Here is a 27,823-nt window from a genome sequence, read left to right on the forward strand (position 1 = left end):
CAGTAGCTTACGTGATAGTACAGCAATATTACTTGAAATAATTTTTAGCGCTCGATTACTTTTCATTGGTTAAATATGGCTAATTTATGCTGTTATTTTACCATATCATCAATTAATTAACTTTTAAGTTATAACAGTGTGGACAGTGTGGCTTTTTCAATATAGTTTAAAGTAAAAAATTCAGAGCTTAAATGTAAATTTGTGATGATTTCAAACTTTATATTTTTTATCAATATTTGCTTAATTTTTAACACTACTCCAGATAAGCCTTTACGTGGGTCCCAGATGGACACGAATTTAAAACGTTACATATTCATATGAAATGACATGCTACGGATATTAAAGTTTTCTTCGGTACAAAAACCAGTTGGTACTACCTGTTAGTTGAATCAGACGGATTCTGTCCTATGATTGGCTGTCTGTTAAAATAAAATAAACCTTGTTTTAGTCGGTAAAGTTGAGCCTCGGTGTGTGTAACTGTGATGTGTCAAAAGTTATTAATCTGTGTATATTTTATTGTGTTGAATTAAAATACTTATTTATGGTGACCTAACGCAAAGAGAGAAGGAATTATCCTTCTTTACTTATTGTTTTGTGAAGTGTTTGGTAGTGCCGGAGTTTGTTAGTGCAAAGAGTAAGTTGGGAGAAATCTCTAAAATATGGCGGATTCAAGTTATTATCAGGTGGGTAGCATGTTATTTTCATTCCTTAGAGTAATAATAATCTGACACTTGCATGGTTTTAACTTATAACTTTGAAGTTTGATCATAGTGATGCTAGCTTTAAGGGTGAGTAGCAAGTATCTCTTCAGGTTACGGCTAATGTTGACATCACGAACTGGGAGGTTAGCTTTGGTAATGAGAGCTCATATGCGCAACAGTTATTTTTCCTTGGATTTCACCCGATTTTGTCGAAAAAGTCCAATGGCACATAGAGTAGGCTATATAATTATTTAAACGAGCTGTTAGCCCGTCCTACGTACGGGAATCGAGTAGGCCTAGGCCTAGTCCATTAAAACCGTAGGCCTACACCTAGGCTTATAATGTTTTTTTAAATTTTTTTTTCTTTTAATCTTTTATTTGCCCGTCCACATAGACTAAGCGCCCGTGCTTGGATCATTTACAGCAAAGCAAGAGGTGAGCCGGTACCGGTAGGGTACAGTACAAAGGTGAACTGTACTGATAAATTTTAGTGGCAGTGACCAGGATCCGAACCCACCACATTGCTGCCTTGAACTCGAAGTCCGTGACGCTACCGACTGAGCCACCGACTCACCTATGTCTAGGCCTATTACTAATTCATGCATAGGCCTAGTTTAAGCAATTCAAAATTTATAGTAAAGAAAAAGCTTCCAAGATGAATTACAACATGAGTTCATTGTTATTTTCCCTTAACCTTTCCTCAAATAGGCTAGTCGAGTAGTAAAAATTTTCATAAGCTTTCTTTTGAAGATTCGTGAGCTTCTATTCGTACACAGCATCGTTAAAGAATCTTACTTAGTACCTAACTTATTTCCTATAATAATCAATGAAAAAATCACAGAGTAGGGTAATTAAGTTAACCTCAAAGTTTTATAGAATATTTTTTATTCAACCAGCTGTTAGTTCTATGACAAATTATATTTCACTAAAACAAACTAAGTATTTTAAAGACTGCTCAAATAAATAAATTAGAACATCTAGTATTTTAGGCCTACTATGTACCTATAATCTCTCATCCTCTTACCAAATAAATAGACGTATCAATGATTATAGCATTAGGTACTCATAACTTAGGTAGGCTAGTATAAAAAAGTCAATTCTACGTACTGTATACGGTATATGTAATTTCATTTTCATCCAAAAGCTGAATTTGTGTCTAAAACGCTGAATGTTTACAGCTGTTATGTTAAGCAAATGGTAAACTTATTATACCAAAAGCTAGAGTGGAATGTTAGCGTCGGCTGCTAGACTTTTTAAAATTTAAAACCTAATTTCTAAAAAACTGGAACCCAAAACTAAAATTATGGCTTCGACATTCTCTAGTTTTCAAAATTATCTTTCTTTTGACACAAAAATCACGACAATCCGTCAAGTGGTTGATTTAGAATTGTGAAATTAAAAATCCTGTCACGTTTTAATATGATTCCTGGGCTAGGTACACTAATACCATCCTATGACTAAACTCATCAACTTTTGGATCTTCGCTTAAAACTTAAGCAGTAGGCCTACACTTTGGACTAAGTTAAGTTAAACTTAGGTCTAGAGTTACGAATAGACAACATAGCCTAAATAGGCCTAAATACCAATCATCAACTTAGGCTATTTCAAACACGCTAATCAGTACTTTATTACAAACATACGACACTTGATTTAAAAAAATCTTAGTTTGCTGGGCCCTTACCTAAGTTAACTTAAGTTATTTAACTTAGATACAAAATGTATGAGTTAAGAAAAAGTCAATATGCTACATACAACACAAACTATGAACACTCCCCATAATCTTGAGTAGGTATTCTGTCTGCTACCGGTATTCTGGCTAAACTTCTGTATATGTTGTCAAAAACAACCGAATGAAAATATTGATTATTCAATTGTTTCATTCGATATATCGTTTGGGTAGTTTAGGTTAACCTAACGTAACTAACTAAACGGTAATGAATATAGAATAATTGGCATATCAATTGATATTTTTATTCGGTTGTTTTTGACAATAGATACGGAAGTCTACCCGGTATTCCTTCCCTTGTTTCATTTTTTATCCATAAAAATGTATTTATCATTCTGAAATAAATCTAACCACTCAGTTTCTGCTCCCAAGTCCTCATTCTCATTACCCACCAAGACTATCACTACCTCATAAAGACTGTTCTTCAGGTTAAAAAAAAGAAACTACACTTACCTTCAATTTTTTACCTTTTATTATTTAATTACGTATTTAAATTTTTCATATCTTCACTACGGTAGTCAACTACATAATGAAAATTTTACAAAACATTGATTCAATAGTAGATTTGAAGAAAGTACAGGCTATTGTAAAAGACCAGATTACAAAGGCAGACAGACTGTTAGATGATGTATCCACCATACCCACAGAAGTTCTGCAAAACAGAATGGATGTATTAGAAGAAAACTGGAAAAGATTTGAAGCTGTTCAACTGAAGATAGAATTGAATTCGAAGGAAGAAGATGTAGATGAAGAAGTTAGATACAGAGTTGACATGGAAGACCGATCCTACAAAGTAAAAGATCAGTTCCAAAACAGAAAAAAACACAATAGAATTAGAGAAAGATCTACAACAAGTAGTACGGCCAACAGAAGTAATCATATGTACCGTTCTCTTACTTCAGCTATATTCGAAAACCTCTTTAGTTAGAAATGTTTGTCTGTTTCCCTCAGAAAACCTCTAAAATTTGAAAAATAATATACCGATAATTCTAAGTGATTTTTACTCTTAATTCAGCCTCTACAATTCGAATTTGCACATACTTGAGCCTCTACAATTCAAATTGTGTTGCCATAATTCAAATTGTTACCTTCAAAATTTTAAGTTAACCTCTACAATTCGAATGCATTACTGTACGCCTCTGTAATTCGAATTGAGAACAAACATACGCCTGTTCGAACATGAACTGACGCTCTTATTAATGTTCCCACGAGTGTAGAGTCTCCGTTCTCTCAAACTCTCTACACTTAAAACTGGGACCTCCATAACTCGAATTTTATTTATCCGGACCTCTTTAATTCAAACTCTCTATATTTCAAACTTCCTATGATTCGAAATGTATTGTATTTCCTCCGAAATTCGAATTACCGGTAGCGAGGTTCTACTTGTTAAGTTGTTCATCCGATACGGTAATATATCACAGGTTCACTATTGACTAAAAGAAGGTACTTGTTCAGGCGAAAAATAAAACTTTGAAGGAGTAAATCGGCCAAAGAAGAGATAATATACCCATTTTGAATTTGTTTTCCGTCAGATTCCGAGCTGTACAAGGAAGTTTGTTAAAAAACTTGCATTGCTGTAAACATAAGCTAGATTGGACCTTCCTAAATTTTGTAGGCTACAAAATCATTGTCTTAAGAGTTGTCTGACCTTTTTTTGTGGTACCGGTAAGTTAACTATTGAAGTGTATGGTTAGTTAACTTATTTTTTTTATCAAATTGAAAGTGGTACAGTTTTGTACGTACTTTGATTGGTGCTTTATTGACAAAATCATTAGATTTATAATCATCTTTCGTTCTTCATGCTTCATATTTGCCTACTTACATCACTTAACTTGTGGTTATTGGGCTATTATGTAGACTTAAAGGCTATGTGTGCTTGGTTAATCTATTTCAAATAGTTAACTACCTACTACTGTATTAAGGCCTGAATGTGCTGTTTCAAAGTTTGACTTGAAATTGAGTTTTGAATGTTGGTACTTGCAAACTCTTCAAGGCTATTTATATAACATCACAAGACAATAGGTGAGAATATCCATCTGAAAGTTGTGGGAAGGCTAGATGTGCCTGGGAGATTAAACCTCAGTTTTATTGTGTTTTCCTCAGCGAAAGGATGGTAAAACAAGTGAGGTCTCTCTATTTTCTGGTGAGGAAAATAGTAACCAATTTGTATTTTTGGAAAATTGTTAATAATATTTCGAATTTACCGATAACTTAGTTGACATTCATCATAGCCTTAATAGCCTCATAGCCTCAGTATAGCCTTAATTAAATTAACTTAATCATAAGATAAATTAGGGTACTTTGAACTCAATTTCCCAGAATGTGGCACATCTTAAAATTTATAGGCCTGAATATTTATAAAAATTTTTATTCTGAAAGGACAGAATTTATAGGGTTTATTAATGTCGTATAGGCCCTACCTGTAACCTAAAATAAGAAAAATAGTATTATTCTCTTCAAGCAGATTTAGGCAGATTTTTAGTAAAATCTATTGTAGCCTATCCTACGCTTTGCAGGTCATATATATTTGGTTATAAAAACGTTCAGTGAAGGTTAAAATTGTGTTTCATATAGAAGTTGATAAATGCCAGTTCACAGGAACGGTACTGCACTTAGTTCATTACTTAGATACCGGGTATTTAGGTAATGGTTTAGCTATAGGCTACCTAAAATTAAGAGGTAGCCTACCTCACTATTCTATAAAAATGTTAAATGCACATTATTCAAGAATGGGTAGATATTCCTTGAAAAGGCACATAGAGGATTAGAGTAATTTACGAGTAGACCTAACTGTTACGGACAGAAGTTTTTTTGAGTTTTTGAAAGGTGGCGCTTTGAAACTTTCCATACAACAAACTCTCAGTAAGCTACGTTATAAGGTTTTTATCATATTTTTCTTTTCCAGGGGGACTACATCCGCCATCCGGTGCTGTACGAGTTGAGTCACAAGTACGGCTTTCAAACAGAGGCGGTTCCTGAGGCGGCGCTTCCATGTAAACTGGAGGAACTTAAGGAACATATTCGGCGTGAGATTCGAAAAGAGCTTAAAATTAAAGAGGGGGCAGAAAAATTAAGGGAGGTTGCTACTGATCGTAAATCTTTATCAGATGTTGCACATATCGTTAAAAAGTCAAATTCAAAATTGGGGGAACTGCATGCCGAACTGCAGGAACTAGAGAGTCAAATTATTTTAACACAGGGACAAAGTGCCTTACCTTCGCCTCTCACTCCACCCACATCCAACAACGGACATGGTGAGTTTTGATATTTACCTACTATTTAATTACTAGATAGTTTAACGCTAATTTACTGATAAAGGTATTATTTTTACACTTAGAGTAAAAACTCTTTAAATGGCTTTAAATGCAATTTAATACTCTTGTAGGTACTTAGTCTCGCCAACACAAAGCCTCCAGATTTCTTGATCCATTGCTTCCTCCTCTTCCCATTCTTCTTAGGTCTCTTCTTACCTGATCTTTCCATCTCAACTTGGTCCTTCCAGGAGGTCTTCTACCCTCAGGGCTGTTGATTGGGGTGTTTTCACTAAGGAGCAGCCCTCTTTCTTTCTAAACACATGGCCCACCTCTAATACTTATCGCTCACCTCGGTCACAACATATGGATCCCCATTACAACTCTCAACTCCCTGTTGTGCTTTCCTCTCCATTCTCCATTTTCAAAGGATGGTCCAAAGATTTTTCTTAGAATTTTGTTTTTGAAAACTGTTAAATTTGTTTTCCGTTCTCTTGCTTAGCACCCAATTCTTTGAGTCATATAGTAAGACTGTCGTATTATAGTTTTGTTTGAAAGTAGACACAATGAGCAATACTACTGTAGGTACCGGTACTAAATGTTATCACTTATGAAACAAAAAAATCAAAACACAGCATTAATGAGCTTTAATCTCTCGCGATTTTTCACAGAAGAAATATGTGTTTTGTCAATCTATCTGTTGGTCGTAGCATAAACTCGTAGTTTAAAACGTCTAGAGAATGATGACAAACTGACTTTGATGCATCCGGAGCGTTTATTTTGGGATTTAAATTATTATTAGGTCTAACGCTTGCGTTGCTGACTTGCAGGTCTATATAAAAACCTCACTAAATCACAGCACACTCTGTATTTGTTATGGAGTGCATATTGACGCTGTGCTATTTCTGACACCTTCAAGCCTGAACCCTTGCTCAGCTTCAGAAATAGGTTTCATTTGGTTTACTCGGTGTTGAAACTTTAATGTTTTTATCCTGTAGTTTTGAATCGTTCTAAAGCACAGTAACTTAACAGTAAAACAGTTCTAACAGGAAGTTTTATGTTAAAATAAAGCAAAATTCACACAAGTGACTTTAAAATAAAAGCATTGAACTTATTTAATGAACGAATTTTATATCATATCTCTATACTACTCATCAATTAATTGAGGTTAACCCGCAGAACTCTTCAGACCCTTAAAATATATGTAGGCTAAATCATCAGTTTTGATGACTGTATATTGTGTAGAAAAATATGTTTTTTGTAATTTTTACATATCTTAACCTAAAAAATTCCATGTAACGTTTATTTGCAAAACAATTTTGGTTTGCCTTAAAACCGTCATTTACTGTGTTTACGGCAGTTGTGTATAGTTGTATACCTGCATATTTCAAAAAATGCTAATGTGAATATAAAGTTTCAACTGACTAGACAAGATCGGACACACTGCTAGTAATGAATGTGTTTTATTCATTCCAACAGAGAAAAGTAATTGAAAGAAATAACAAATGAATATACCATACATGTTATATCCATCCAGTTTGAACACAGGCCATAATTTACTTTAATTTCATGGTATAACAAAAATTTCCTTCAGTTGCCTGACAAAGCTGGGTTTTTTGCACTGATTATAACACGCACAGTAATTCATGCCTGCATTTATTCACTCTCCCGCACTCAAGTATATCAGCCAAACAACACAAAATAGTGAGCATTCATTAGACACGTAACACGTGTAGACTACGCTTGAAAACATGTTGGCAACACTACTAAAGGGTCCGCGGAATTGGCTAACTCTGGAACTCGCTAACCCCATGTTAAACGCCCTATCTTCAAATTTGGTCGATGAGAGGAACTCACTAACTTGTTCGGTTTCGGAATTGGCTAACTCCGGAACCCGCTAACCCGCTCTAGAGCCGGGTTAGCGAATTCCGTCCTCGTACGGAAGTCGCTAACTCGGTCCCTCGGCGGAACTCGCTAACTCCCAATCAGAAGCCTCGCGGGTCGTCCAATGGGAGCCAAGCACGAAGATTTATAGCCAGTGTTGCCGAAAGTGTGGTACCTATATCGTATCAGTACCATAATGTCGTATCCTACGAATAACTATAGGATTAAGAGCAACGTAGTTAGATAAAACTCCTTTAAAAGAGATAAAATCGCAAAAAAATATACCTTACATTATAGTTGATAGTCGATAAACTATATTTAGAAGTATGTTTAATATTATTCTTATGATTATTAGAGTGGAAAATGTATTATAGTCTTACCATAGCCTAACCAACACAAGTAAACTTTGAAGCTCGTATATCGTGTCTAGTTCATGTCCGGTGACACTGATCGCTAGTGTCGACGAAATTGTGTTTCTATTATTTTATAGTTAACTTTATGATTAGTTCTTTAATGTTTGGTTATATAACTAGGAGACGTGTTAATAGTTGTGATTAGAACGATTTATTTGGTTAAACGAGGTTTTAAATGACTGAAAACAAGACACAATTGTAAACAAAACACGACCTCTAAAGACAGTGCACCGGACAGATCTAACAATAAAACTGTCTTCAGCTGATCCATAAGGATGAGAAATGTACTAATATAAGGCGGTATGTTTTATCTATGGTTTTATATGTGGTTTTCTCACTTAAATAGTACCTTATTGGGATGCAAAAAGATATTACTGTACATTTAATTTTGATCTTTTACATGTTATGAAATATCTATTTTCGTAGTCCGCCATTTGTTTCTTTTATTGAAATAAATACCATTTTGTGAACTTCTGCAAATAGAATTATTAAGTTCGTATTTTATATACTGGGCTTGTAACCTTGAATCATAAAATTGAATCATAAATCATGATAAAATGTACACGTTAAACGTCATTACAGAAATACATTGTAGTGGTAGTGTTTTTTTTTTTTTAAATAGAGCTATTGAATTTAAATAAATATTGATCAATACATTATAAAGTGGTAGGACTAATGTATTCGTGGATTGCATTACAAATTTGTATATGCATAAATACAACTTGTAAATTTCTGTTATCGTAGGTTATTAGTTAGAAGTCGGGTCATCCTCTTAATTTTGTTAAATAATATTAATTTTACGTCTTTCAGTAGGCCTACTTTTTAAAAGTGTGGATTTTTTATGGTTCTAAATGGACCCAGTCGTTCTTGTTTGTTATCATTTTTATGAATGGTGGCCATAGCTAAAATTACCTGATCTTATCCAAAAACAAAGCTATAGTCTATTGAGTAGCTCAGTAACGGGGAACAGGGAACCGAGCAATGGCTTAGTATAGTTTATTTCGATTGTGAAAGCAATATAAAGGAAACCCAACACTCAAATCAGGAAAATCCGTCAAGTCGTTGATTAAAAATCGTGAATTAAAATAAACCTTTCACGTTTTATTATATGAATATTATATCTTCTCCTATTATTTACTAGTGATGCTTAGGTGTACAATCTAAAAACTGTTTTAAAACATGTAACATTATTACTAAAAAATTCAACCCATTTTAGAATTAGGCAACTATTTACTAGTAGGCCTAAAATGCTTTGGTTTAAACCATTAGGCCTACAGCTATTCTATAAGTTGATATGAAACTTGGTCTATGTCATATTTGTACAGGTTGGACGATTCAACGACGAATATTTAATTTTAAGTCTATGAATTAGTTATGAAAGTTACGATGGTTGATGACTGTATTAATTAATAGTTTTGGTTTATTACGACATTACGATAAAATTTGTTTTCCGTGTTTGAGAACTTGCGTGTATTTTAGCTTAATTTCGTAGAGGTTTAATTATTTAGTACCTATTAAACTGAATTTTAAATATTTTTCATATTATATAATTTTCTTTTAAACTGATGGCATTTATATTTAAGATCGAAATCATAAACATTTAATTAGCCATTGTACAGTAAATAAAAATAAAAAACATTTTTTCATGATTTTTTTATTGTCTTTGAAATTGATAACAAAAAACAATAACATTTACTGTATCTTCATTGACACTTACATTTTGAAATACGGCAGTGTACGAGTATTTCGTCGAACAAGGTTGGCAACGCTCCGTGCAGTGGGCGCGGCCGGGTTAGCGACTTCCAGAGTTAGCGAATTCCGCCGCGAGACAAAATCGAGTTAGCGGGTTCCGGAGTTAGCCAATTCCTGACTGAGACGGTTAGCCAGTTCCAGAGTTAGCCAGTTCCGACACACGACCGAGTTAGTGAGTTCCTGAGTTAGCCAATTCCTACGTCTCCTACTAAATCGATCAGCTGGTGCAATAAAGGCCTACATATTTGACGTGCAATGCTTTGAACTTAACCTAAAACCTATAGGTTCTAACCTGTTGTTGAGTGTTAACATAAACACATTCATAAACTTCAAACCAAAAAGGACATTCAGTTTTTGATTAATCATGTTTGTGAGATTTCATTTGGATTTTTTTGTTGATTTGTGAAACAATATTATTTAGACTGGAGGACCAAAGCTGCTCCACAGCGTCTAAATATCATCCGAGAAATAATAAATATTATGGTTTTTTTTAATTCTTGAACTTAACTGATTCAAACGGTCAATAGCTCAAATGAAAGCCTATAGTTTACTGATTATTAACAATACTTGAGCTATTTATTTTCAATCATAGCCTTATAAAAACCTTATAAAAATAATTTTTGTGTTGGTTGTTAACCTTGGGTTAGCTTGAAACTCATCCGATTTGAATAACTAATAACTTAAATGAAAGCCGGTATTTCACTGAAGGTAAAACCAAAATATATAGGCCTAGGATTTTATAATCATAACTGGTGAAATAAATCTTAAATTGAAGTAAGAATTCAAAAACAAATCTAAGTTATGTTTTTTGGCCGAGTAATACAGTATATAAATAAATGCCAATGCTTGATGTGAAATCTGTGCTTTCCTACCTTCAATTTGAGACCTCAATCATGAAAATCGGTCAGGTAGAAGAGCCAAACAAACTCGGAAAAGAAAAACCAAATTTAACTCCCATAAGAAAAACATGGGGAGCAAATTTTGTTTACGTATAAGCCAATTGGGACTGTAAATTAATATATGCCGTTGCTTGATGTGAAATCTGTGCGAGCATACCTTCAATTTGAGACCTCAATCATAAAAATCGGTCAGGGAAGAGCTAAACGAACTCGGAAAAGAAAAACCAAAATTTTTTAATATATAAGATTTTGATTTGTTTGGGAGATAATTTAATTTAGGTTTGGATTTGTTATTTGTGAAACGGTATTGTAAAAGTTCACCTGTATAAAATGTACCGTACGATGTATATACAACATATAAATATTACCTATATGCTTTATAGTAACTGTAGGAAAAATATAATGTGTTAGACGAGTGCAAAGTGTATTTGCTGCACTCAAGAAGCATTCTGCTCATTTAAACATCTCTCTCAAGTGTAGCTAAGTGCCACTTTGCTCACTAGTTACACAAAAAACTATTGAAGGATATTTGGTAACATTTTTTCTGTAGCCTACTCAACCTAACTCAATTATTTGTATTCTTTCATGAATAGGCTGCTCTTGTTGTTGTCTGTCGCTTGTTATAAACTAATCTGTTGGGTATTCAATGCATTTTAAAACATAAAATGATAGATACAGTATAAAGAGTATTTTAGGGCATTTCAATAGAATTGTTGATAGTTTGTTTACTCAAATGATGCAATTGTTCCAAGAAGGGCCCTATGAGTCATATAACTACTGTAGTACGGTAAATACTAGGAAGCTGGCTTGTGACATGAGTTTATGGTGGGGGCTGTCAGCTGTGTAATGTGTTATCACTCTAGATAAGAGATGATGGCTTCTGGGGTCACTGTTAATGCTGCATTTCTCTCACAACCTCTTGATAACCTTATCAACTCTGCTGTCAAATGAACCTATTCCACTTTAAAGTTGAAATTTGCATGTTTTGCCTTTTGCAAGTACTGTAGCTTATGCTAGGTTTTAATTTATTTAACTTATTTCTATACACAAGTTTCTAGTTAATGTGTGAAACTAAGCAAGGGTTAGACTTTTTAGCACTGAACATATTCTATTGAATGATTTAAATTTATATATAACTAGCAGAGTACCCGTCCTTTGTACGAGGTTGGCATGTAAGTATAAAGTGACATTAGCGTATGGTTTGACAGCTCCATTTAAGTAGGTAATGTTAAATAATGTTTACATTCAGGATAGTGACATCATTATTTTAAATATGATCCTTACCCTCTCTGTTCTAATATTCATGCAGTATTTAAATGAATGTTTGAACCAGCTGTATGGAATTGTGAAATCAAAATTAATTTGACAGTTAGTACTGCTTGTTTACATTTTTAAACTTTGTAGGTTTGTTCTTTGTTGTCATGGATACCATCAATCAAAATTTACTTTGAAATCTCTCACCTCCGATTTTTGAAAGCCCACGGGGCAGAGCCCTAGGACAATATTGATGCGGGAATAGTTCTATATGTATCCTCGGAACTGTAGCTTCATGTGTGTGCAATTTGAGCCCAATAGGTTCAGTAGTTTTTGAGATTAGCTCATACAAACACACACACAGACACCACCTCTTCTTTATAATAGTATAGATAGATAGATTTAAAACAAAAAAAGTTTGCGTGAATGCTAAATAGAAAAACACTAAGATTAAATAATTAGACTATGCATTAGCATACTTTTATTCATTTGACAGTTGTATTTTTTTATCTCACTGAAGATCTTTGTACTTATTTCTTGTACTTTTATTAAGCTTATTCAAAGGTGTAATAATAATAACAATAATTGACCTTTTGATGATAAGGACATAGAAATAAGTCATTGACCAAAGATTGGATTTGTATACGAGGAACAGAAAAGTAAAACCAAGCAAAGCCTACTTGAATTTTTTTTAAATCATTGATAGCCCTACTGATGCCACCCTTAATGGTGAAATCTAATTAGGTAACAATATTTTAAATCATTTTCAAACGTGTTTTCAATCAAATTCCCTTCTAGACAAAACTGATATTAGGTTTACTGGCTATTAAAATGCAGACCTGAGACTTTTATTTAATCTAATACAGGGACAGTACAGTATAACAATTGTGATTTATGTTACAATAGTAATAAAATCTGCCCGAATAATGTTACAATGAGTCAACCAAGCATACTTATTTATTTGTAATTATCTTGGCCTGGTCACAGACCATTTACCATACTCTCTCTTTCCAATAATCATTTTCCCTTCTATATCTATTCATTAATAGCGAGTGAGCTGCAAAGTGCTGCATGCTTAATGATTAGCATTGTTAGACATTCATCGCCTATGACTTTTGCTAAGTCATAAATTTATTCAGAGCAAGGTGGCTGGTAAATTAATACTACTGTACCTTACTTTTTTGAGTTTTTTTATTTAAGAGGAAACACATTTACCAAATTACTTCATGCTAAATTTACTTCATGTGTTTAAAATTACAGAATTTTTCAAAAAATATTTAACTTAATAGAATGTAAAAAAATGAGATTTTAGTACAAGCTCATAGTTAAGTTATTATTAAATTTAAGCAAACATTTTCATAGGATTATTGTACATTGTAACATTGTTGTAAAGTGGATTCTTCCCCCAGATTCATTAAACTTATATCAGTTCATTTGGTTATTTATAAAAATACCTTTCATTTAGTACAGGAATTTCGCTAATTTCTACCAAACGGCAACTACTTAGCAAGACGTACTTAAGAGTGCAAAACTGACAGTTAAACACAATAAGTTGTAATTGAAAGTGCTGAGGGCAATAAACAATGTGGTATTGGCAGTTACGTAGGACTATTACCTCTTGTGTATCACAGGCCTACATACGAGACTACACAATTGTGTAGGTGCTGGCTGGAGCTTGGCCAACTCTTAATGGCTGCCTACACATCTATTGAATCCGGAGCATGGCCTGTAAAATGCTTTGTAATTTTATGATGTTGGATATATATTTCGAAGCTCTCTGTAATCTTTCAATACGAGTTTCGGTATACCAGTACCCTGATTTAGTGGGGTAGAAACTCGACTGTTTACGCCTGCATTTGTTTGGGAACTGCACTCCCTTGACCAAATGATTATTATTACTTTTTTATTAGTTATCATTGCCAGTTACCAAATTCATAGTAGTATCCTCCTTAATCTATTATCGTCTGGCTAAACATTTAATGTTCTCCGCTCCTTGAATCACTAAAATCTTATCCTTTTCACAATGTATTTTCCAAACTAGAGCACCTTTGTGCCTGACCTACCACCCTCTGCTATATCGTTGTTTACACTAGAATAGGAGTTTGAGCACCCAATGAGAGGTCTAATTCATTTGTTTATGTATGAGATGTTGCTATTTTAAGCACGACTTGTCAAAAGTTGGTTAAGACCAGGATCTACATTATGTTCATGCCAAAGTGTTAACTAAGATAAAGAAAAAAATGCACTTGTACTTAAAACAGAGTTCCACTTGTGTTTCGCTGAACCATTCAACCTAGTCCACACATGGCGATTTGTCTACAGAAACATTGTCGGCCGACTGTTTTCCGACTGTTGGCAGACATTTTCCTGTTTCTGGACAGAATACAGGTTTTTTCTGTTTCCCATAAGAATGGGAAACTTGGTACAAAACACAACCACAAAACAGAGACAAGGTACAAAACTTTTGTGTCAAGTCTGCAGGAGTGGCCGTGTCTGGAGATACAGAGACAGGATTGCCAGGAACCTCAATGTGACTGCAAATCGAATTGTGGCTGAAATTAAAGCCCGGTAACAGGAACATTTCATTGCAATTTTTGGCCTAACAAAGCCTAGCAAAACTTCGAAGTTCCTAAACCCTGCACCATCTTTTATAGTTATGTCCTCCTCGGCCAACATACAAAAAAAAACCACTCGCTGGCTACTCAAAAGTGTGTTGACAGACTGGCTTCATGTGTGGACTTAAATGGTGTTTCATATGCAAGCAGAATAAACTAAGTTTACCTTTACTCCAAGGAAATAAAACATTTGCTTCGCGACACTGTAAAACTGTAAAACACCGATGCTTCTAGGTGGCAAGATTGCTTCGGCAAAAACCTCAAACAACAAACCCAACACTAGGATCTTGTTTATGTGTCCGTGTTTGTCTTTCATACATTTTTTACAAATTCTGCACCTAACCACTTGAAGAGAGTGTTGTGTGAAGATATCTCGAAACAATGGTAAATATCACCGTCAACTAGCATGTTATCAAAAGAAAGTAAATTATAAGTCTTTAAAATTTTGTTTTTTCATTGGTAAAAAACTCAAATTTCTCATTGACAACATAAACAAGAAATTTAATTCTTTTCTCACAATAATTGTTTACTGCTTATAATTTTGAATGGTTAACTTGTACTTCTACTACACTCATCCCAATTAAAAGTTAGCTATTCCAAGCTGGACCCAGTAATCTTATCTTTAAAGATTGATAGTTCCAATGCCAAACCTGACATTCTGCATAAATACTAGATAAGCTTAAGATCAGTGTACCATCATCAGCTCAATGTTTATGTTGGCTACACTGATAGTTCCAGTTATGCTGACACGCCAGATCACACACACACTTACACTTACTGACCAGCAATAACACTAAATCCAGCTTAATGTGCGTCATTGATGAAAATGCACACTTTGCTAATAGACTGGACATTAAAGCTCTTGAGTCAGTGCTAAACAGATCACAATGATACCATATATCTCTGTAACAAAAAACATTTTTGTTGCAGTTAAAGAACAGGGTATTTTGGCATTAAACCCTCTGGGGCGGAGTCCTTTTGATGGATCTTCACCAAACACACAAACCATCCTTGAATAATGCTTAATAAAGCCTGAATGTTTCATTACAATCTGTCGAGCGGTTTCAGAGTCCATAGGGTATATACATACATACATACTTCCTCTTTTATATAGATATAGATAGGCGATAACATTATTTTTCTAATCCTATTAGCCACAAAGTTTGTGAAAATACTAAATTACTGTAAAATGTTGTATTTACAGAGATTAACAAAATTATCGGCTAGCAAACTAAGCCTTCTTTAGAAAAAAATCTAGGCTATAGAAGGCTGCTAAGCATTTTAGTTTCCCTGTATGAGGTTTGTAAAAATCAATTTAACTAAATGCTATAAATAACCAGACACAGATAACATTCAGTGTTTGGTACTTATTATTTTGGTAATTTTAACAATAAAATAAAATAAACCCAAAAGAAAAAGTACAGTATAAGAGACAAGTCTTGCTCTTCATTGGTGGTGTTGCCAAGAAGTTTACTTAATAGCTCCCATGAAGCAAAAACCTCTAAACATCACTCAAGCTTATTTAATTGTTCAGGCAATTTAGTTTTTGTTCCAGATTTTTTTAATCTTTACTACATCCTGGTTACATGACCAGACTGTATTTTTTAGTCTATGTAGGTCTATATAGATTACAGAAATAGAGTATGATTGTAATAACCAAATAATTGCAAGATAATGTGCAATTACAACACATCATATAGAAACTCCCTAGTGTCAGTGTAATAGAGGAGCAAGTTCTATTTTAAATTGCTTTCACTTATTTGCCAAATCTTCATTCTTTTGTCCACATCTCCAAATTTTTGCTTCAGTACAACAATAATTTTGAAAAGTTATATTACATACTAAAAGGGGATATATTACAGTTTCAGTTCATATATACTGTTTGATATAAAACTGGTTCATATCACTCTCTAGTTATTTTTTTTAGGTGGTGGTTCTGGTTAATACTTGTAATTAATAACCAACATACTACAGTATATATGTATATCGTGTCGTGATGTCAGTATACAAAAAAACAATAAATAAATAATAGTTATTACCTTTATTTTTTGTTACATAATATAAAATGTTCTCAGTGAGTAGTATTGGCAGAACAGTTTATTTTGTGAACTGAATCAGATTTCCAAACTCTATGGAACAGCTGTATTCAATATTTCATCCATTTGAACATAGAATGAGCCTCATACTGTAAGTGTCACTATCAAAACTCTCTTCTCTTCACTCTTGATTCTTTGCTAATTAATGTGACAAAAGATGCTATGGCTTACACTAAGTCATCCTTTCAAGTTGGCTTTGTTTAAAAAGTCGTATATGACAGAAAATCAGCTATTTGACATCAGCTCACTCTGTCACTGGCTGGATTCAACAGTGTTCATTTTCATTCTAATACTGGCTACAAACATTGATGATTTGGTTGATAAATTGACTATTTACAAACGGTAACTGCAACATGAGAATGGTAGAACTTTATTGCCTCGATGAGTCAAGTTGTCCGATGTTTGTGTTTACATTGTGTAGGTTGTTCACTCAAGTGATGAAGTTTGTAGTACGATCGTCTGTCTGTCTGTCTGTGTGTCTGTCTGTCTATGTGTCTGGTGTCGGTATCCATATGTACATGACCACGCCCATTTCCCCCTCCCCTTGTTTCCGCTTTGCTCCTCTTCACGTAACGTCACTTGCACTTTTTATTTAGGTGTAGAATCTGTCACCTTTTAGGGTAATTAACTCCCATAGTCCCTTTTTGCTAAATTGTAAGTGACTTGCGTTTACTGAAAGGTAGTTACGGTAGATATTTTCTTCCTCTGGTGGTTTGTCGAATTCCTTGTTTTATAGCATAGCTAAAATAATTGGATTTCTAAATATATTCCGTCTATCAAATCAAAGAAAATAAGTACAATTACCAAATATTTGAATACCTAATGAGAAGATTACAAACAATGTACTTAAATTTTCAGTAATCTCTGAGATTTCTGGAAATAATAAAGATAAATACACGTATCCATGAATTACGCGCTGTACTGGTAATTATAATGCAATAACTTCGTCAAAGAGTTAAACCATGGTTAAACCTAACACATTATTCGGTGACGTATTTGTAGCTTCATATACAGGTACTTCAACATACGAGAACCCTTTTTGTCAAAGTATCACACAGTAATTCAAAGTGTAGTTTAGTCTAATTCATGACTTGGCATGAAGATGTTTTACCTTTTTTAATGTAATGTAGCGCTGTTCAGTTGTAGTTTTCTCAGCGTTATTTTTACTCAGCGCCTAGATATGACTGTAGACAATAACAATAGACCCATTTCCACACGTGTGAACGTTAGGGCTGTTCGGCGGTTGTTTAAGACCCTACGTTCATTGCGAAATCCGTTTACGCCTCCTACAGCCTTTTGTAATGTTTGTATTTCCGTCGTCACTCCCATAAGTCGTTTGGAAGGGTACAAACTATATTCTCAGGATGTTATGACATGCTGTAATCATAGAACTATAATACCTATGTGTTAATAGATCTGTGGCCGTAATGCCTATTTGCACTTATAAAATTGATCTGTTACTATTCTGTATTGTTTACTCATTTGCTACTATAAACAACGTTTTATTGCTTGTTTGAAGCTTTTTGTTGTTTTTGTAGTTGAGAAGAGACCCACAACCACCAACAACACACTCTTATTTTCAGTCATTTGTCATCAGCAACATTAAAAGAAATAACGCATTTGTCATTGTCTTATCTTCCTTAGTTGAGGATTTGAGATAATTCATACTATTTTTACTCCATCAATGTATTTGTAACCACGAATTGACGAATATTGCTGGATACGCAATGTGATATTCTCATAATTTGATCAGAAGCCTAATGATCGGTAAAACAGTATTGAAAGTGAGCGATTTTGCTGGTCGGATGAACGATCCTGTGGTCAAAAAAGCGTGACGCTGAGTGTAGTCATGTAGCTTGTATGTCGAGCTTCTCTAGTAGTAATTGCTTCTCCGCCTCGCTGCGTTAACTATCCCAGTTAGGTATGGGTCGCGGTGGGCGGCCTACCTAATTTCAAGCAGGAAAAGCCGCAAACGCAGAGATACGGTTGATAACCAGGGTCAACTACTGTCGATCACTCGATTGCCAGCGGTTGTAGTTTAGGATAGTTTATTATTCAGGTTCGCAATCAAATGATAGACTTGTGCTCATAGGTTACCTTAGTGGGGTCAAATTGTGGCTGAATTCTTCGATCGTTAAACCCAACAAGATCTAGCGTCCATGTAAAACAGTGTTGTGGATTTGCAATTTTTGGATTTGCAATTTTTGTTTTTGTTTAACCCTTAAATAAGGATAGAACTAGGCATTCCATTCCCTTTTTAAAATTGAGCAAGTTTTAGAATAAAATGTCATTAAATTGAGCCACTCGCAAAATGTGTTTGTTTTGACGCTAGTGGCATTTTTAGACGAGTGCACAGTGTGTACTGAAAATAGAGAAAGCTGTCCAAACCAAACCCATATGTGTTGTGGATGTGCCGGAGATCGAACACGTCCCTCCCGCACTGTTGAAGCACCTAATTTTTAACCAAGCCTAACTGTAACTGGAAGGACTTTTTAGCATATTTCAAATCTCACGTCAACTATTGCAGTAACTAATAGTGAAGGGAAAACTATGTTTTTTTATACAAAATTGGCTAAGTCTGGTCAATATAGATCCAATTAGTACTTCAGTAGTCATTAATGAGTTTAAAACGCCAATCGTTACTGTATTTGAAGATACTGTATTCTTCAAAAGGTATGTTAAATATTTTGCGCTCTCGAGTTGCTAAAAAAATATGCTTGCTTTCGTGATGTTATTATTCCAAAGAAATTGCTAAACCTTTTTATCCTTTAAAAAATAAAATTAATATTCATGCAGGTAAGGAAGAACTTCCCGTTTAAGTAACGAAACACGCTAGATTTACATGGATAGTGTCTGCAAGCGACTATCAAGTTGCGTAGTTGGTTTTATAGAAGTCACATCGGCCGAAAGATAACATTGTTCACATTCGCTCATCTGGTTAGTTCATCTTGGTTTCCAAATGGCAGAGCTCAGCGACCGTTGCCTGACGCTACGCCCCACTTACAAATTGCTCGGTCCATAAGTCATCCCGGGCTCGTTTGTCATCGGAGGTGTGGCAAATCCGGGCAAATCCTCCACGTCGAGATAACGCGATCACCGATACAGTGGCAGATAAAGGCGGTGACACACTATCGATCTTTTCCCCGATCAAGACCCCGAACCGAGCAGGGAGAAGGGAGAAGGGAGATAAATATCAGCAAAATTTTACTCCGAACATTTCCCCGAACATGACCAAGACCAGACGAATTCTACCGAGCGCGGCAAAAGGAAGTTTGGAGAGAGATAGAGAGTGTGTGCGAGTGAGAGCGCGGAGGCAGTGCCGTGGAATCTAAAAAATGCACACCAGACCAAAGCCAAAAAGTTTCTATAACATAAAAATTATTGTTAAAAGTCGCATTTTGAAAACTTGTCGCAAAAATAAAATATTCTAGAAAGGATGCTTAGTTATATCTATTGATTTCTATTGGTTTTATTCATTGAAATAACGTTACAGAATGATCATTTTAATTGCCTTTAATGATATTAATGTTTATATTATTTTTGAAAGAATTTAAGTCAACATCAATTACTTAATTCAACCTTAATATTATTGATATAATTGATTTAACGGTTTCTACACTTTCAACATTGACCAAACAAACCACAAACATTACATCTTAAATGATTATAATATATAACGGCAACATATTACCCAACATTTATTTATTTTACCAATTAAAGAGTTTAATTGCCATATTAAATCAGAACTTTTTTTAACTATCAATGCTAGCGCATTCGGCCGCTCGGTGCGGCGCTCGCGACGATGTACGGGGCAAAAATGTACCGTGACACACTATCGTACATCGGACCGTACATCGGACCGATCTTTTCTTTGATCTTTCGCCCAAAAACCGCCTCCAGAGCGCTCGCCTCCCTGCTCGGCCTGATGTCTTGTTCGGCGTCTTGATCGGTGTACGGACCCGTGACACACTATCGAACATCCTCCCTTCGACCTCCCTTCTCCCTTCTCCCTGCTCGGTTCGGGGTCTTGTTCGGGGAAAAGATCGATAGTGTGTCACCGTCTTAAGGCGGTGACACACTATCGATCTTTTCCCCGATCAAGACCCCGAACCGAGCAGGGAGAAGGGAGAAGGGAGATAAATATCAGCAAAATTTTACTCCGAACATTTCCCCGAACATGACCAAGACCAGACGAATTCTACCGAGCGCGGCAAAAGGAAGTTTGGAGAGAGATAGAGAGTGTGTGCGAGTGAGAGCGCAGAGGCAGTAATACTAAAACAGTAATAAAACATGAAATAACATGTTACAGAATAATAATTTTGATTGCCTTTAATAATATTTATGTTTATATTAATTTTGAAAGAATTAAAGTATAACATCAATTACTAAATTCAAGTTAAACATCATTGGTTTTACCCTTCAGACCAGACTTTTTACCCTTCAACTGGTTCAAAATTACCCCGAAACTACCTGACTGGTCCCAATCTAAAAAATGCACACCAGACCAAAGCCAAAAAGTTTCTATAACATAAAAATTATTGTTAAAAGTCGCATTTTGAAAACTTGTCGCAAAAATAAAATATTCTAGAAAGGATGCTTAGTTATATCTATTGATTTCTATTGGTTTTATTCATTGAAATAACGTTAAAGAATGATAATTTTAATTGCCTTTAATAATATTAATGTTTATATTATGTTTGAAAGAATTTAGGTCAACATCAATTACTTAATTCAACCTTAATATTATTGATATAATTGATTTAACGGTTTCTACACTTTCAACTTTGACCAAACAAACCACAAACATTACATCTTAAATGGTTATAATATCTAACGGCAACATATTACCCAACATTTATTTATTTTATCAATTAAAAAGTTTAATTGCCATATTAAATCAGAACTATCAATGCTAGCGCAGGCGGCCGCTCGGTGCGGCGCTCGCGACGATGTACGGGGCAAAAATGTACCGTGACACACTATCGTACATCGGACCGTACATCGGACCGATCTTTTCTTTGATCTTTCGCCAAAAAACCGCCTCCAGAGCGCTCGTCTCCCTGCTCGGCCTGATGTCTTGTTCGGCGTCTTGATCGGTGTACGGACCCGTGACACACTATCGAACATCCTCCCTTCGACCTCCCTTCTCCCTTCTCCCTGCTCGGTTCGGGGTCTTGTTCGGGGAAAAGATCGATAGTGTGTCACCGTCTTAAGCCGCACATTGCGCGGGAACAGTGGCGTTGCGACATGCTATTTTGGCGGGAACGGTATTGGCCTCGAAACCAAAACCGAACATGGGCAGTGAACCGTGGCTGTAGACCGCAACACGTATGTATACTGTAACAACGGTGCAAATCATTTGTGTTGAGGTTTATATTCTTGTTATTGATAATATCCTGCCTAATAGATTTATTCATATGCATCAGCCGAAGACAAATATAAATATACAGTAAATACCGGAATATCTTGGATAAATACCTACGCCCGTTATACGTTGAGAGTGATATGATGTTTACGATTTTTGGTTTTACCAATTTACTTTTAGCCCAAATAGAAATTGGTTTAACCGTTGTTTGTCCTATGTCATTATCATTGTCAAAGATTACACATGAAATCAGCGATGTCGTGTATCCATGTCCTCGTCCTGGAGCCACTACTGAACAATTATTACCTAGTTAATATAGGTACTTGTATTCTTTAACGCTCACCACTTCCTTAGCTTGATACGTCCCAAAGCACAGGATACGTAGACGAGCAAATTCAATATATTGTTTGAAAGGTCATCTTTCCAACTATGCAAGCTAAACCTGGTTAGTGACTTGAGTTTGAGCGAGTGAGTTATAGTGTGAGTGTGAGTGAGTGATTGATAGAGGTAGTGAGTGAGTAACTGGAAGGTACGAGGAGGGCGCAGTTCCGGGCCAAATTGCGGTCGTTTGTTTACCAGTTTCAGTACATTCACGTACAGAGTACAGTCACGGCGAGTAGCTGCCTACTTACGCATCTTGTTGACATACTTACTACCTGTCACCGTCACCATCGTCGCTAGCTAGCGAAAATAATACTAGGGGACTAGCTGTTGGCTGTTGTCAATGGCTTGAGATAAAAAATAGACTTCCCATCTACATGGATTAGCTATAAGCAGTTTTTACTTTTAACGTTTTTTACACAGACTGTCGAGTTCACAAATAGCCTACAGTCAGTTTTCCTATGATTAGTATTAATAAATATGTTATAAGAAAGAAACTGACAACACCAGCATACTGTGACTCACTTGACATTTTTTATCTAAAACTTTTCTTATTCAAACGTAGAAAATAAACATTTCATAAAAGTTTATATAATTAGCAGATTTATGAGCGATAGAATGCCATCCTACAATCACTATCACTGAAATTGCTTCTGTTTATTACAGGAGTTTAAGGAAGGCCTCGTAAAAACCATATAGAAGTCTATATAATTATTAATAATAGCTGGAGCTACCTTACGCTATTTAACTTTCTAAAATTACGATCGTTCTGTACAGCTCAATCGTTTACACGTAACTTAGATAAAGTTGAGATAAATGGCGGTAAACCTTTCCCCTCTCCGATACGAGAATCTGACACTTGCATCAGCTGTTGTAACAGGTGTGATTATAAACGGTATCTAGACCTGGATCTGAGCTATCAGCTGATCTGGATATTGAACAAACTTGTGACACTGTGTAGCAATGTGGTTGACGCAATGTTGACGCTTTGTTTGTATTTCGTGATTGGTGTATTTATATACAACTAGCTGTAACCCGCGGGCTTTGCCCCGTTTAACTTCTTAATTTTCAAGATTATCTCGTTCGCATGGCTCAATCACGTCCTGGTTGAAGTTTGTTCGCTACGCTCACTCACCTTTAGGTTGGAGCTCGTTCGCTACGCTCACTCACCTTTAGGTTGGAGCTCGTTCGCTGCGCTCACTTGCCTTCAGGTTAGCTCGTTCGCTACGCTAACTCGCCTCCAGGTTGAAGTTCGTTCGCTACGCTCACTCACCTTTTGGTTGAAAATTAGCTGTTGTCATAAATGTAAAAGAAATAATAGTGCTGCACCCTGTTGGTAATTTTTGTAACTTTAATGCTATTGAACATCACAGAACAGAACCAACTTGTTTAATTGAAACAGCTGTTAAGATTCAATAATTTCATTTCTCACAAGGTTAACATGGGAAACTCCAGAGCCACTGGGGCGGAGCCCGAAAGGATTTTTGAAATAAGAATATGCCTATATGTTAATCGGGAATGTGAGCTATCATCATGCCAAATTTCAGCCCAATCCGACCAGTATTTTTCGCGTTCACTTGTCACAAACATACATCCATACATCCATCCATCCAAACTTTCTCATTTATAATATTAGTAGGATCAAATCAATAATGAAGTATCGTTTGTGAGATTATTACATGGACTAGGTGTACACGTAATTTTACACTGCCTTCTTTTCCTAATGTCGCATCATTGATGCTAACTATTTTGGGTAAAACAATATTTTAGTTTACATTTGAAACTAGTTTGAATAGATCTGCACTAAATTTTTCTCTGGGTGAAATATCACATTGTTTTAAATCTTTCATAAATTTGATACAAATAGGTACACTTAGACGGAACACTCTTTGGGCAAAATTACACCTTAAGTGTATTACAATTTGTCACTAACCATATGTCTGCATTTTAGTCTTAAATATTGCTTACGCTGGACACATTTTGTTCGATGGTACGAAAAAATACCTAAAGGAAAACTGTAAAGTCCTTTAAAATTGTGTAGATAAGTCGATAATCGATTTCTTCGCGTTTGTAAGAAAACGACAAAGAAAACATCTTGTGTGCGTGTGGTGCTGTTCAGGATCCTGGCCATCTGCTGATCTGTCCACGCATAGACCAGTCTTTGCACATTAGATGATCTTTTACAAGCAAATGGCAAAGCCATAGCTAATTTTTGGAAAAGCGAAGTCTAATTTACGGACACTGAAAAAGTAAGCAAGTCGCGTTTGTGCTGGATCGTGAATTACCAGACCAGCAACTTGCCCTAATTGTTGTTGGTCCTATCCATAATCAGGGACGATAAATTAAATGCAATAAATGGTGATAACTTTCAAAACTATTGCTCTTTGGATTGTTTAGCATTTAACTACTAAATCTCGTTGTAGCTCTTGATGTATGTAAAATTAATGAGTTGCCTTTTATTGTGTTTCTAGTGTCAAACGTACATTTACTTTCTTTTGAATCAATTAATGGATCGTGGATTTTGTCAAAAGACTTTTATCATAGGTATTTTATTGCTCTCCTTGCCTTAGAGACGTTTCATTTTCGTTTTCTAGTGGGGTCCGAACCACTGGAACGTGCAATTTCAAATAGTTAATACAATTGGTTATTGACGGTATTTGGACCCTAGATCCTGATGTATAGAATCCTTGTGCTCTCACCACAAGACTAGCAGCGCCCCAATATTGTTTGACAAGAAGAAACCCACATTTATCGTAGTTTTTCGCCGTTCCCAACGTGTGTGTGTTACCGTGATGCCACTAGCCACATAGCGGGCTAGGCTGGACCGTTGGACAAATTGACCCGTGTTTTGGCCGCCCCATGTATGGCGCTGCGTGACGTATCTGTAACCTGCGGTACAGTTGGGGATATCACCACACATCAGATAGGTTCCTGCTATGTGATAGGTACGTTGATTGATCTATTAGTGACGGCGAACGTGATAATTTTTAGCGTTTATGCGTTTACAAGGCGTGCCTGTCTTCAAACCTGAATGACAATACCTTTAGAGCACATTCTTGCTATACAGGGTGTTTCCGAATTGTCTAGACATATTTTGTGGAGTTGTTCCCTGGGCTAAGACAAACATAAAACACCATTTAAAGGGTTTAAAGTGCCTAGATTTCTGCCTGTCGGTCTGTTTGTGATTTTTATAAATTATTTTATATCTTGAGAACTTTTCAAGATAGAGATTTAAAATTTGGCATCAACGTGTAGTTCTGAAAGTGAAAAGAACTTTGAAAATTACGTTTCAATAGGTATCTCAAGCCATTTCAATGTGACGGCCATTTAAAATCTGTAATGCCAAATTCCATAAAAACCGTAAATATTAAGACAATTTCTTACCTTATCAAAAGTATAGAGGATTTTAATACAAATCAAATGAGACCTTGTTTGTTAAAATCGGATGAAAAATAACTGAGTTATCAGTTTTTTTCTACACTCGGTTACGCAATTTAGCAGGACTACCATACTTGAGAACATGGTTGTTACTTGGTAGGTTACAAGTTGTGTCTGAAAAAACATAATCGGGAAAAGTAATAATAAATTAATACCGCCTCTATGTCAAAACCGATTCTAACGCGAATGTCCAAATGATATGCAAGCTCTGGTCTCTCAAGACTGGGCAATCCCACATCAGCATTGGCAGTGTTGTAGTTCACAAATGAAATTCCGCATCTGAGCCATTCAATGTTATACAATGGTAGATAGCGATCTACCATTGTATAACATTGAATGGCTCAGATGCGGAATTTCATTTGTGAACTACAACACTGCCAATGCTGATGTGGGATTGCCCAGTCTTGAGAGACCAGAGCTTGCATATCATTTGGACATTCGCGTTAGAATCGGTTTTGACATAGAGGCGGTATTAATTTATTATTACTTTTCCCGATTATGTTTTTTCAGACACAACTTGTAACCTACCAAACTTTTACTTTACCATTGATGCATAATCTAGTACGTAATGCATATTTATCTAGGGTTATTAGAAGCTGTTAATATTCTCTTAAATACATCGCCTACACTATTTAACCCTTTGGGTATAAAATTTTCTTCAGAACTCTTTAGTCATATACAGTATCAGTTTTTAAAATTTAACTCCTCGCAAGAAAATGAAATAATTACACCGATGAGCACACTGAGTAATACGAAATTCGTTAAATATGCCTTATGTAGCATAACTCTAGAGGTGGGAAACTGAGCTCGGCAGCACTTGTGAGTACTGAATGGTACTGGTGTCACATGACCTGATTGTGTTATGAACATCTGTTCGTCATTCAACAGTCGCCTGACACAGTAGCTACACAGGTGGTGGTTCAGTCTTTGTTCCCTTCACAGCTCATTAAACGCGTTTTATTGTGGCTATAACATAAACGTAATTTTGTTTGGCTGTGAAACAATCGTTTTATTATCAGTTTTATTGCTCCAATAGAGAACTGGTAATATTTTTCACCATTTCAGACGGTTTTGTTTATACTTGTACACCATTTCAAATTAAGTACTGACTCATTTATTCTAGGATGCAGACTCAAGCTTTGACAATATTGTATGTAATACAATTTGCACGGTAAAGATGCTTAGGTATATATATATGACTCGAAATCTATAACCATTAAAGTATTATATTGTCTGTGCTATAACACTCTAACATATAAAAACGAACAGCCTACTATGACTGATTAATGCGTAGGTTCGGGTGAAAATTCCAATCAGCTGTAGGATTGTAAGAACGCTACTCGTACATTCAACACTATACATGGTGGCGTGTGGCGTGTGTACGCAGTAGTGCTCACTGCTCGTGCGCCATGTAGAGGCAAGGCAATTCCATACCAGAGACGTATGAGAGGCGTATGTGGATTACGCGACATTTGCATGGTGACAAGGCGTTGGTCAGCTTGGTTACGTTGTCTTACGTGTGGTCTGCTGGTCTGCTACTGCCACTGCTTCTGCTACTGACTGCCATCCTGTTGTGGAATGGTGTCGTGGAATCCGGTCTCAAACTGGGCAACTCACTTTCGGCCGATGTGTAGAGTTGCTGACAATTTACCGGTTTTAATCAGTGCAGATAATGTTCTGACTCTGTCGTTGTCACTCTTGCAAAGTAATACTGTAGGTTTGTGTGTTAATTTTCTCAAATTTCTTATTTGTCTTAATTGGTGCACATTGTCAAAGCATCAAGAAAGAACGTTAATCCTGAGAAAAGTATAGCTATTTAGCTTTTTGACGGTTCGAAAAAGTACCTATCTGTATTTTATAATCGGGATTTTAATGAATAATCATGGCTAAATGACCTTGTGATCTTCATCTTAGCAACATTGTTTCCTAGGCTTCTTTCACCTTTTCCACCACAGTCACCAATAATTGGTAGACTATGTTAAAGTTTTTGTAATTTCAAATTCGCATTATCTAAAGGAATAAAAGCGATAGAAGTAGTCTCTAGACTA

The 27,823-nt window shown here is 35.6% G+C and overlaps 1 protein-coding gene across 1 annotated transcript in view; it reads left to right on the forward strand.

The window, feature by feature from the left end:
- The first annotated feature begins 456 nt into the window (after nucleotides 1-456).
- Nucleotides 457-27,823, forward strand: part of LOC129005517 (serine/threonine-protein kinase N-like) — a 102,731-nt gene continuing 75,364 nt past the window's right edge. The window contains exons 1-2 of the mRNA XM_054434427.1: nucleotides 457-683; nucleotides 5,333-5,681. Of these exons, the coding sequence (XP_054290402.1) occupies nucleotides 660-683; nucleotides 5,333-5,681 (373 nt within the window). The 5' untranslated portion in view covers nucleotides 457-659. The remainder of the gene's footprint in view (nucleotides 684-5,332; nucleotides 5,682-27,823) is intronic.

The sequence above is a fragment of the Macrosteles quadrilineatus genome, unplaced genomic scaffold, assembly GCF_028750875.1.
Source record: "Macrosteles quadrilineatus isolate MER2022 unplaced genomic scaffold, UCM_ALF_1.0 Scaffold_22__1_contigs__length_1958994, whole genome shotgun sequence".
NCBI lineage: Eukaryota > Metazoa > Arthropoda > Insecta > Hemiptera > Cicadellidae > Macrosteles > Macrosteles quadrilineatus.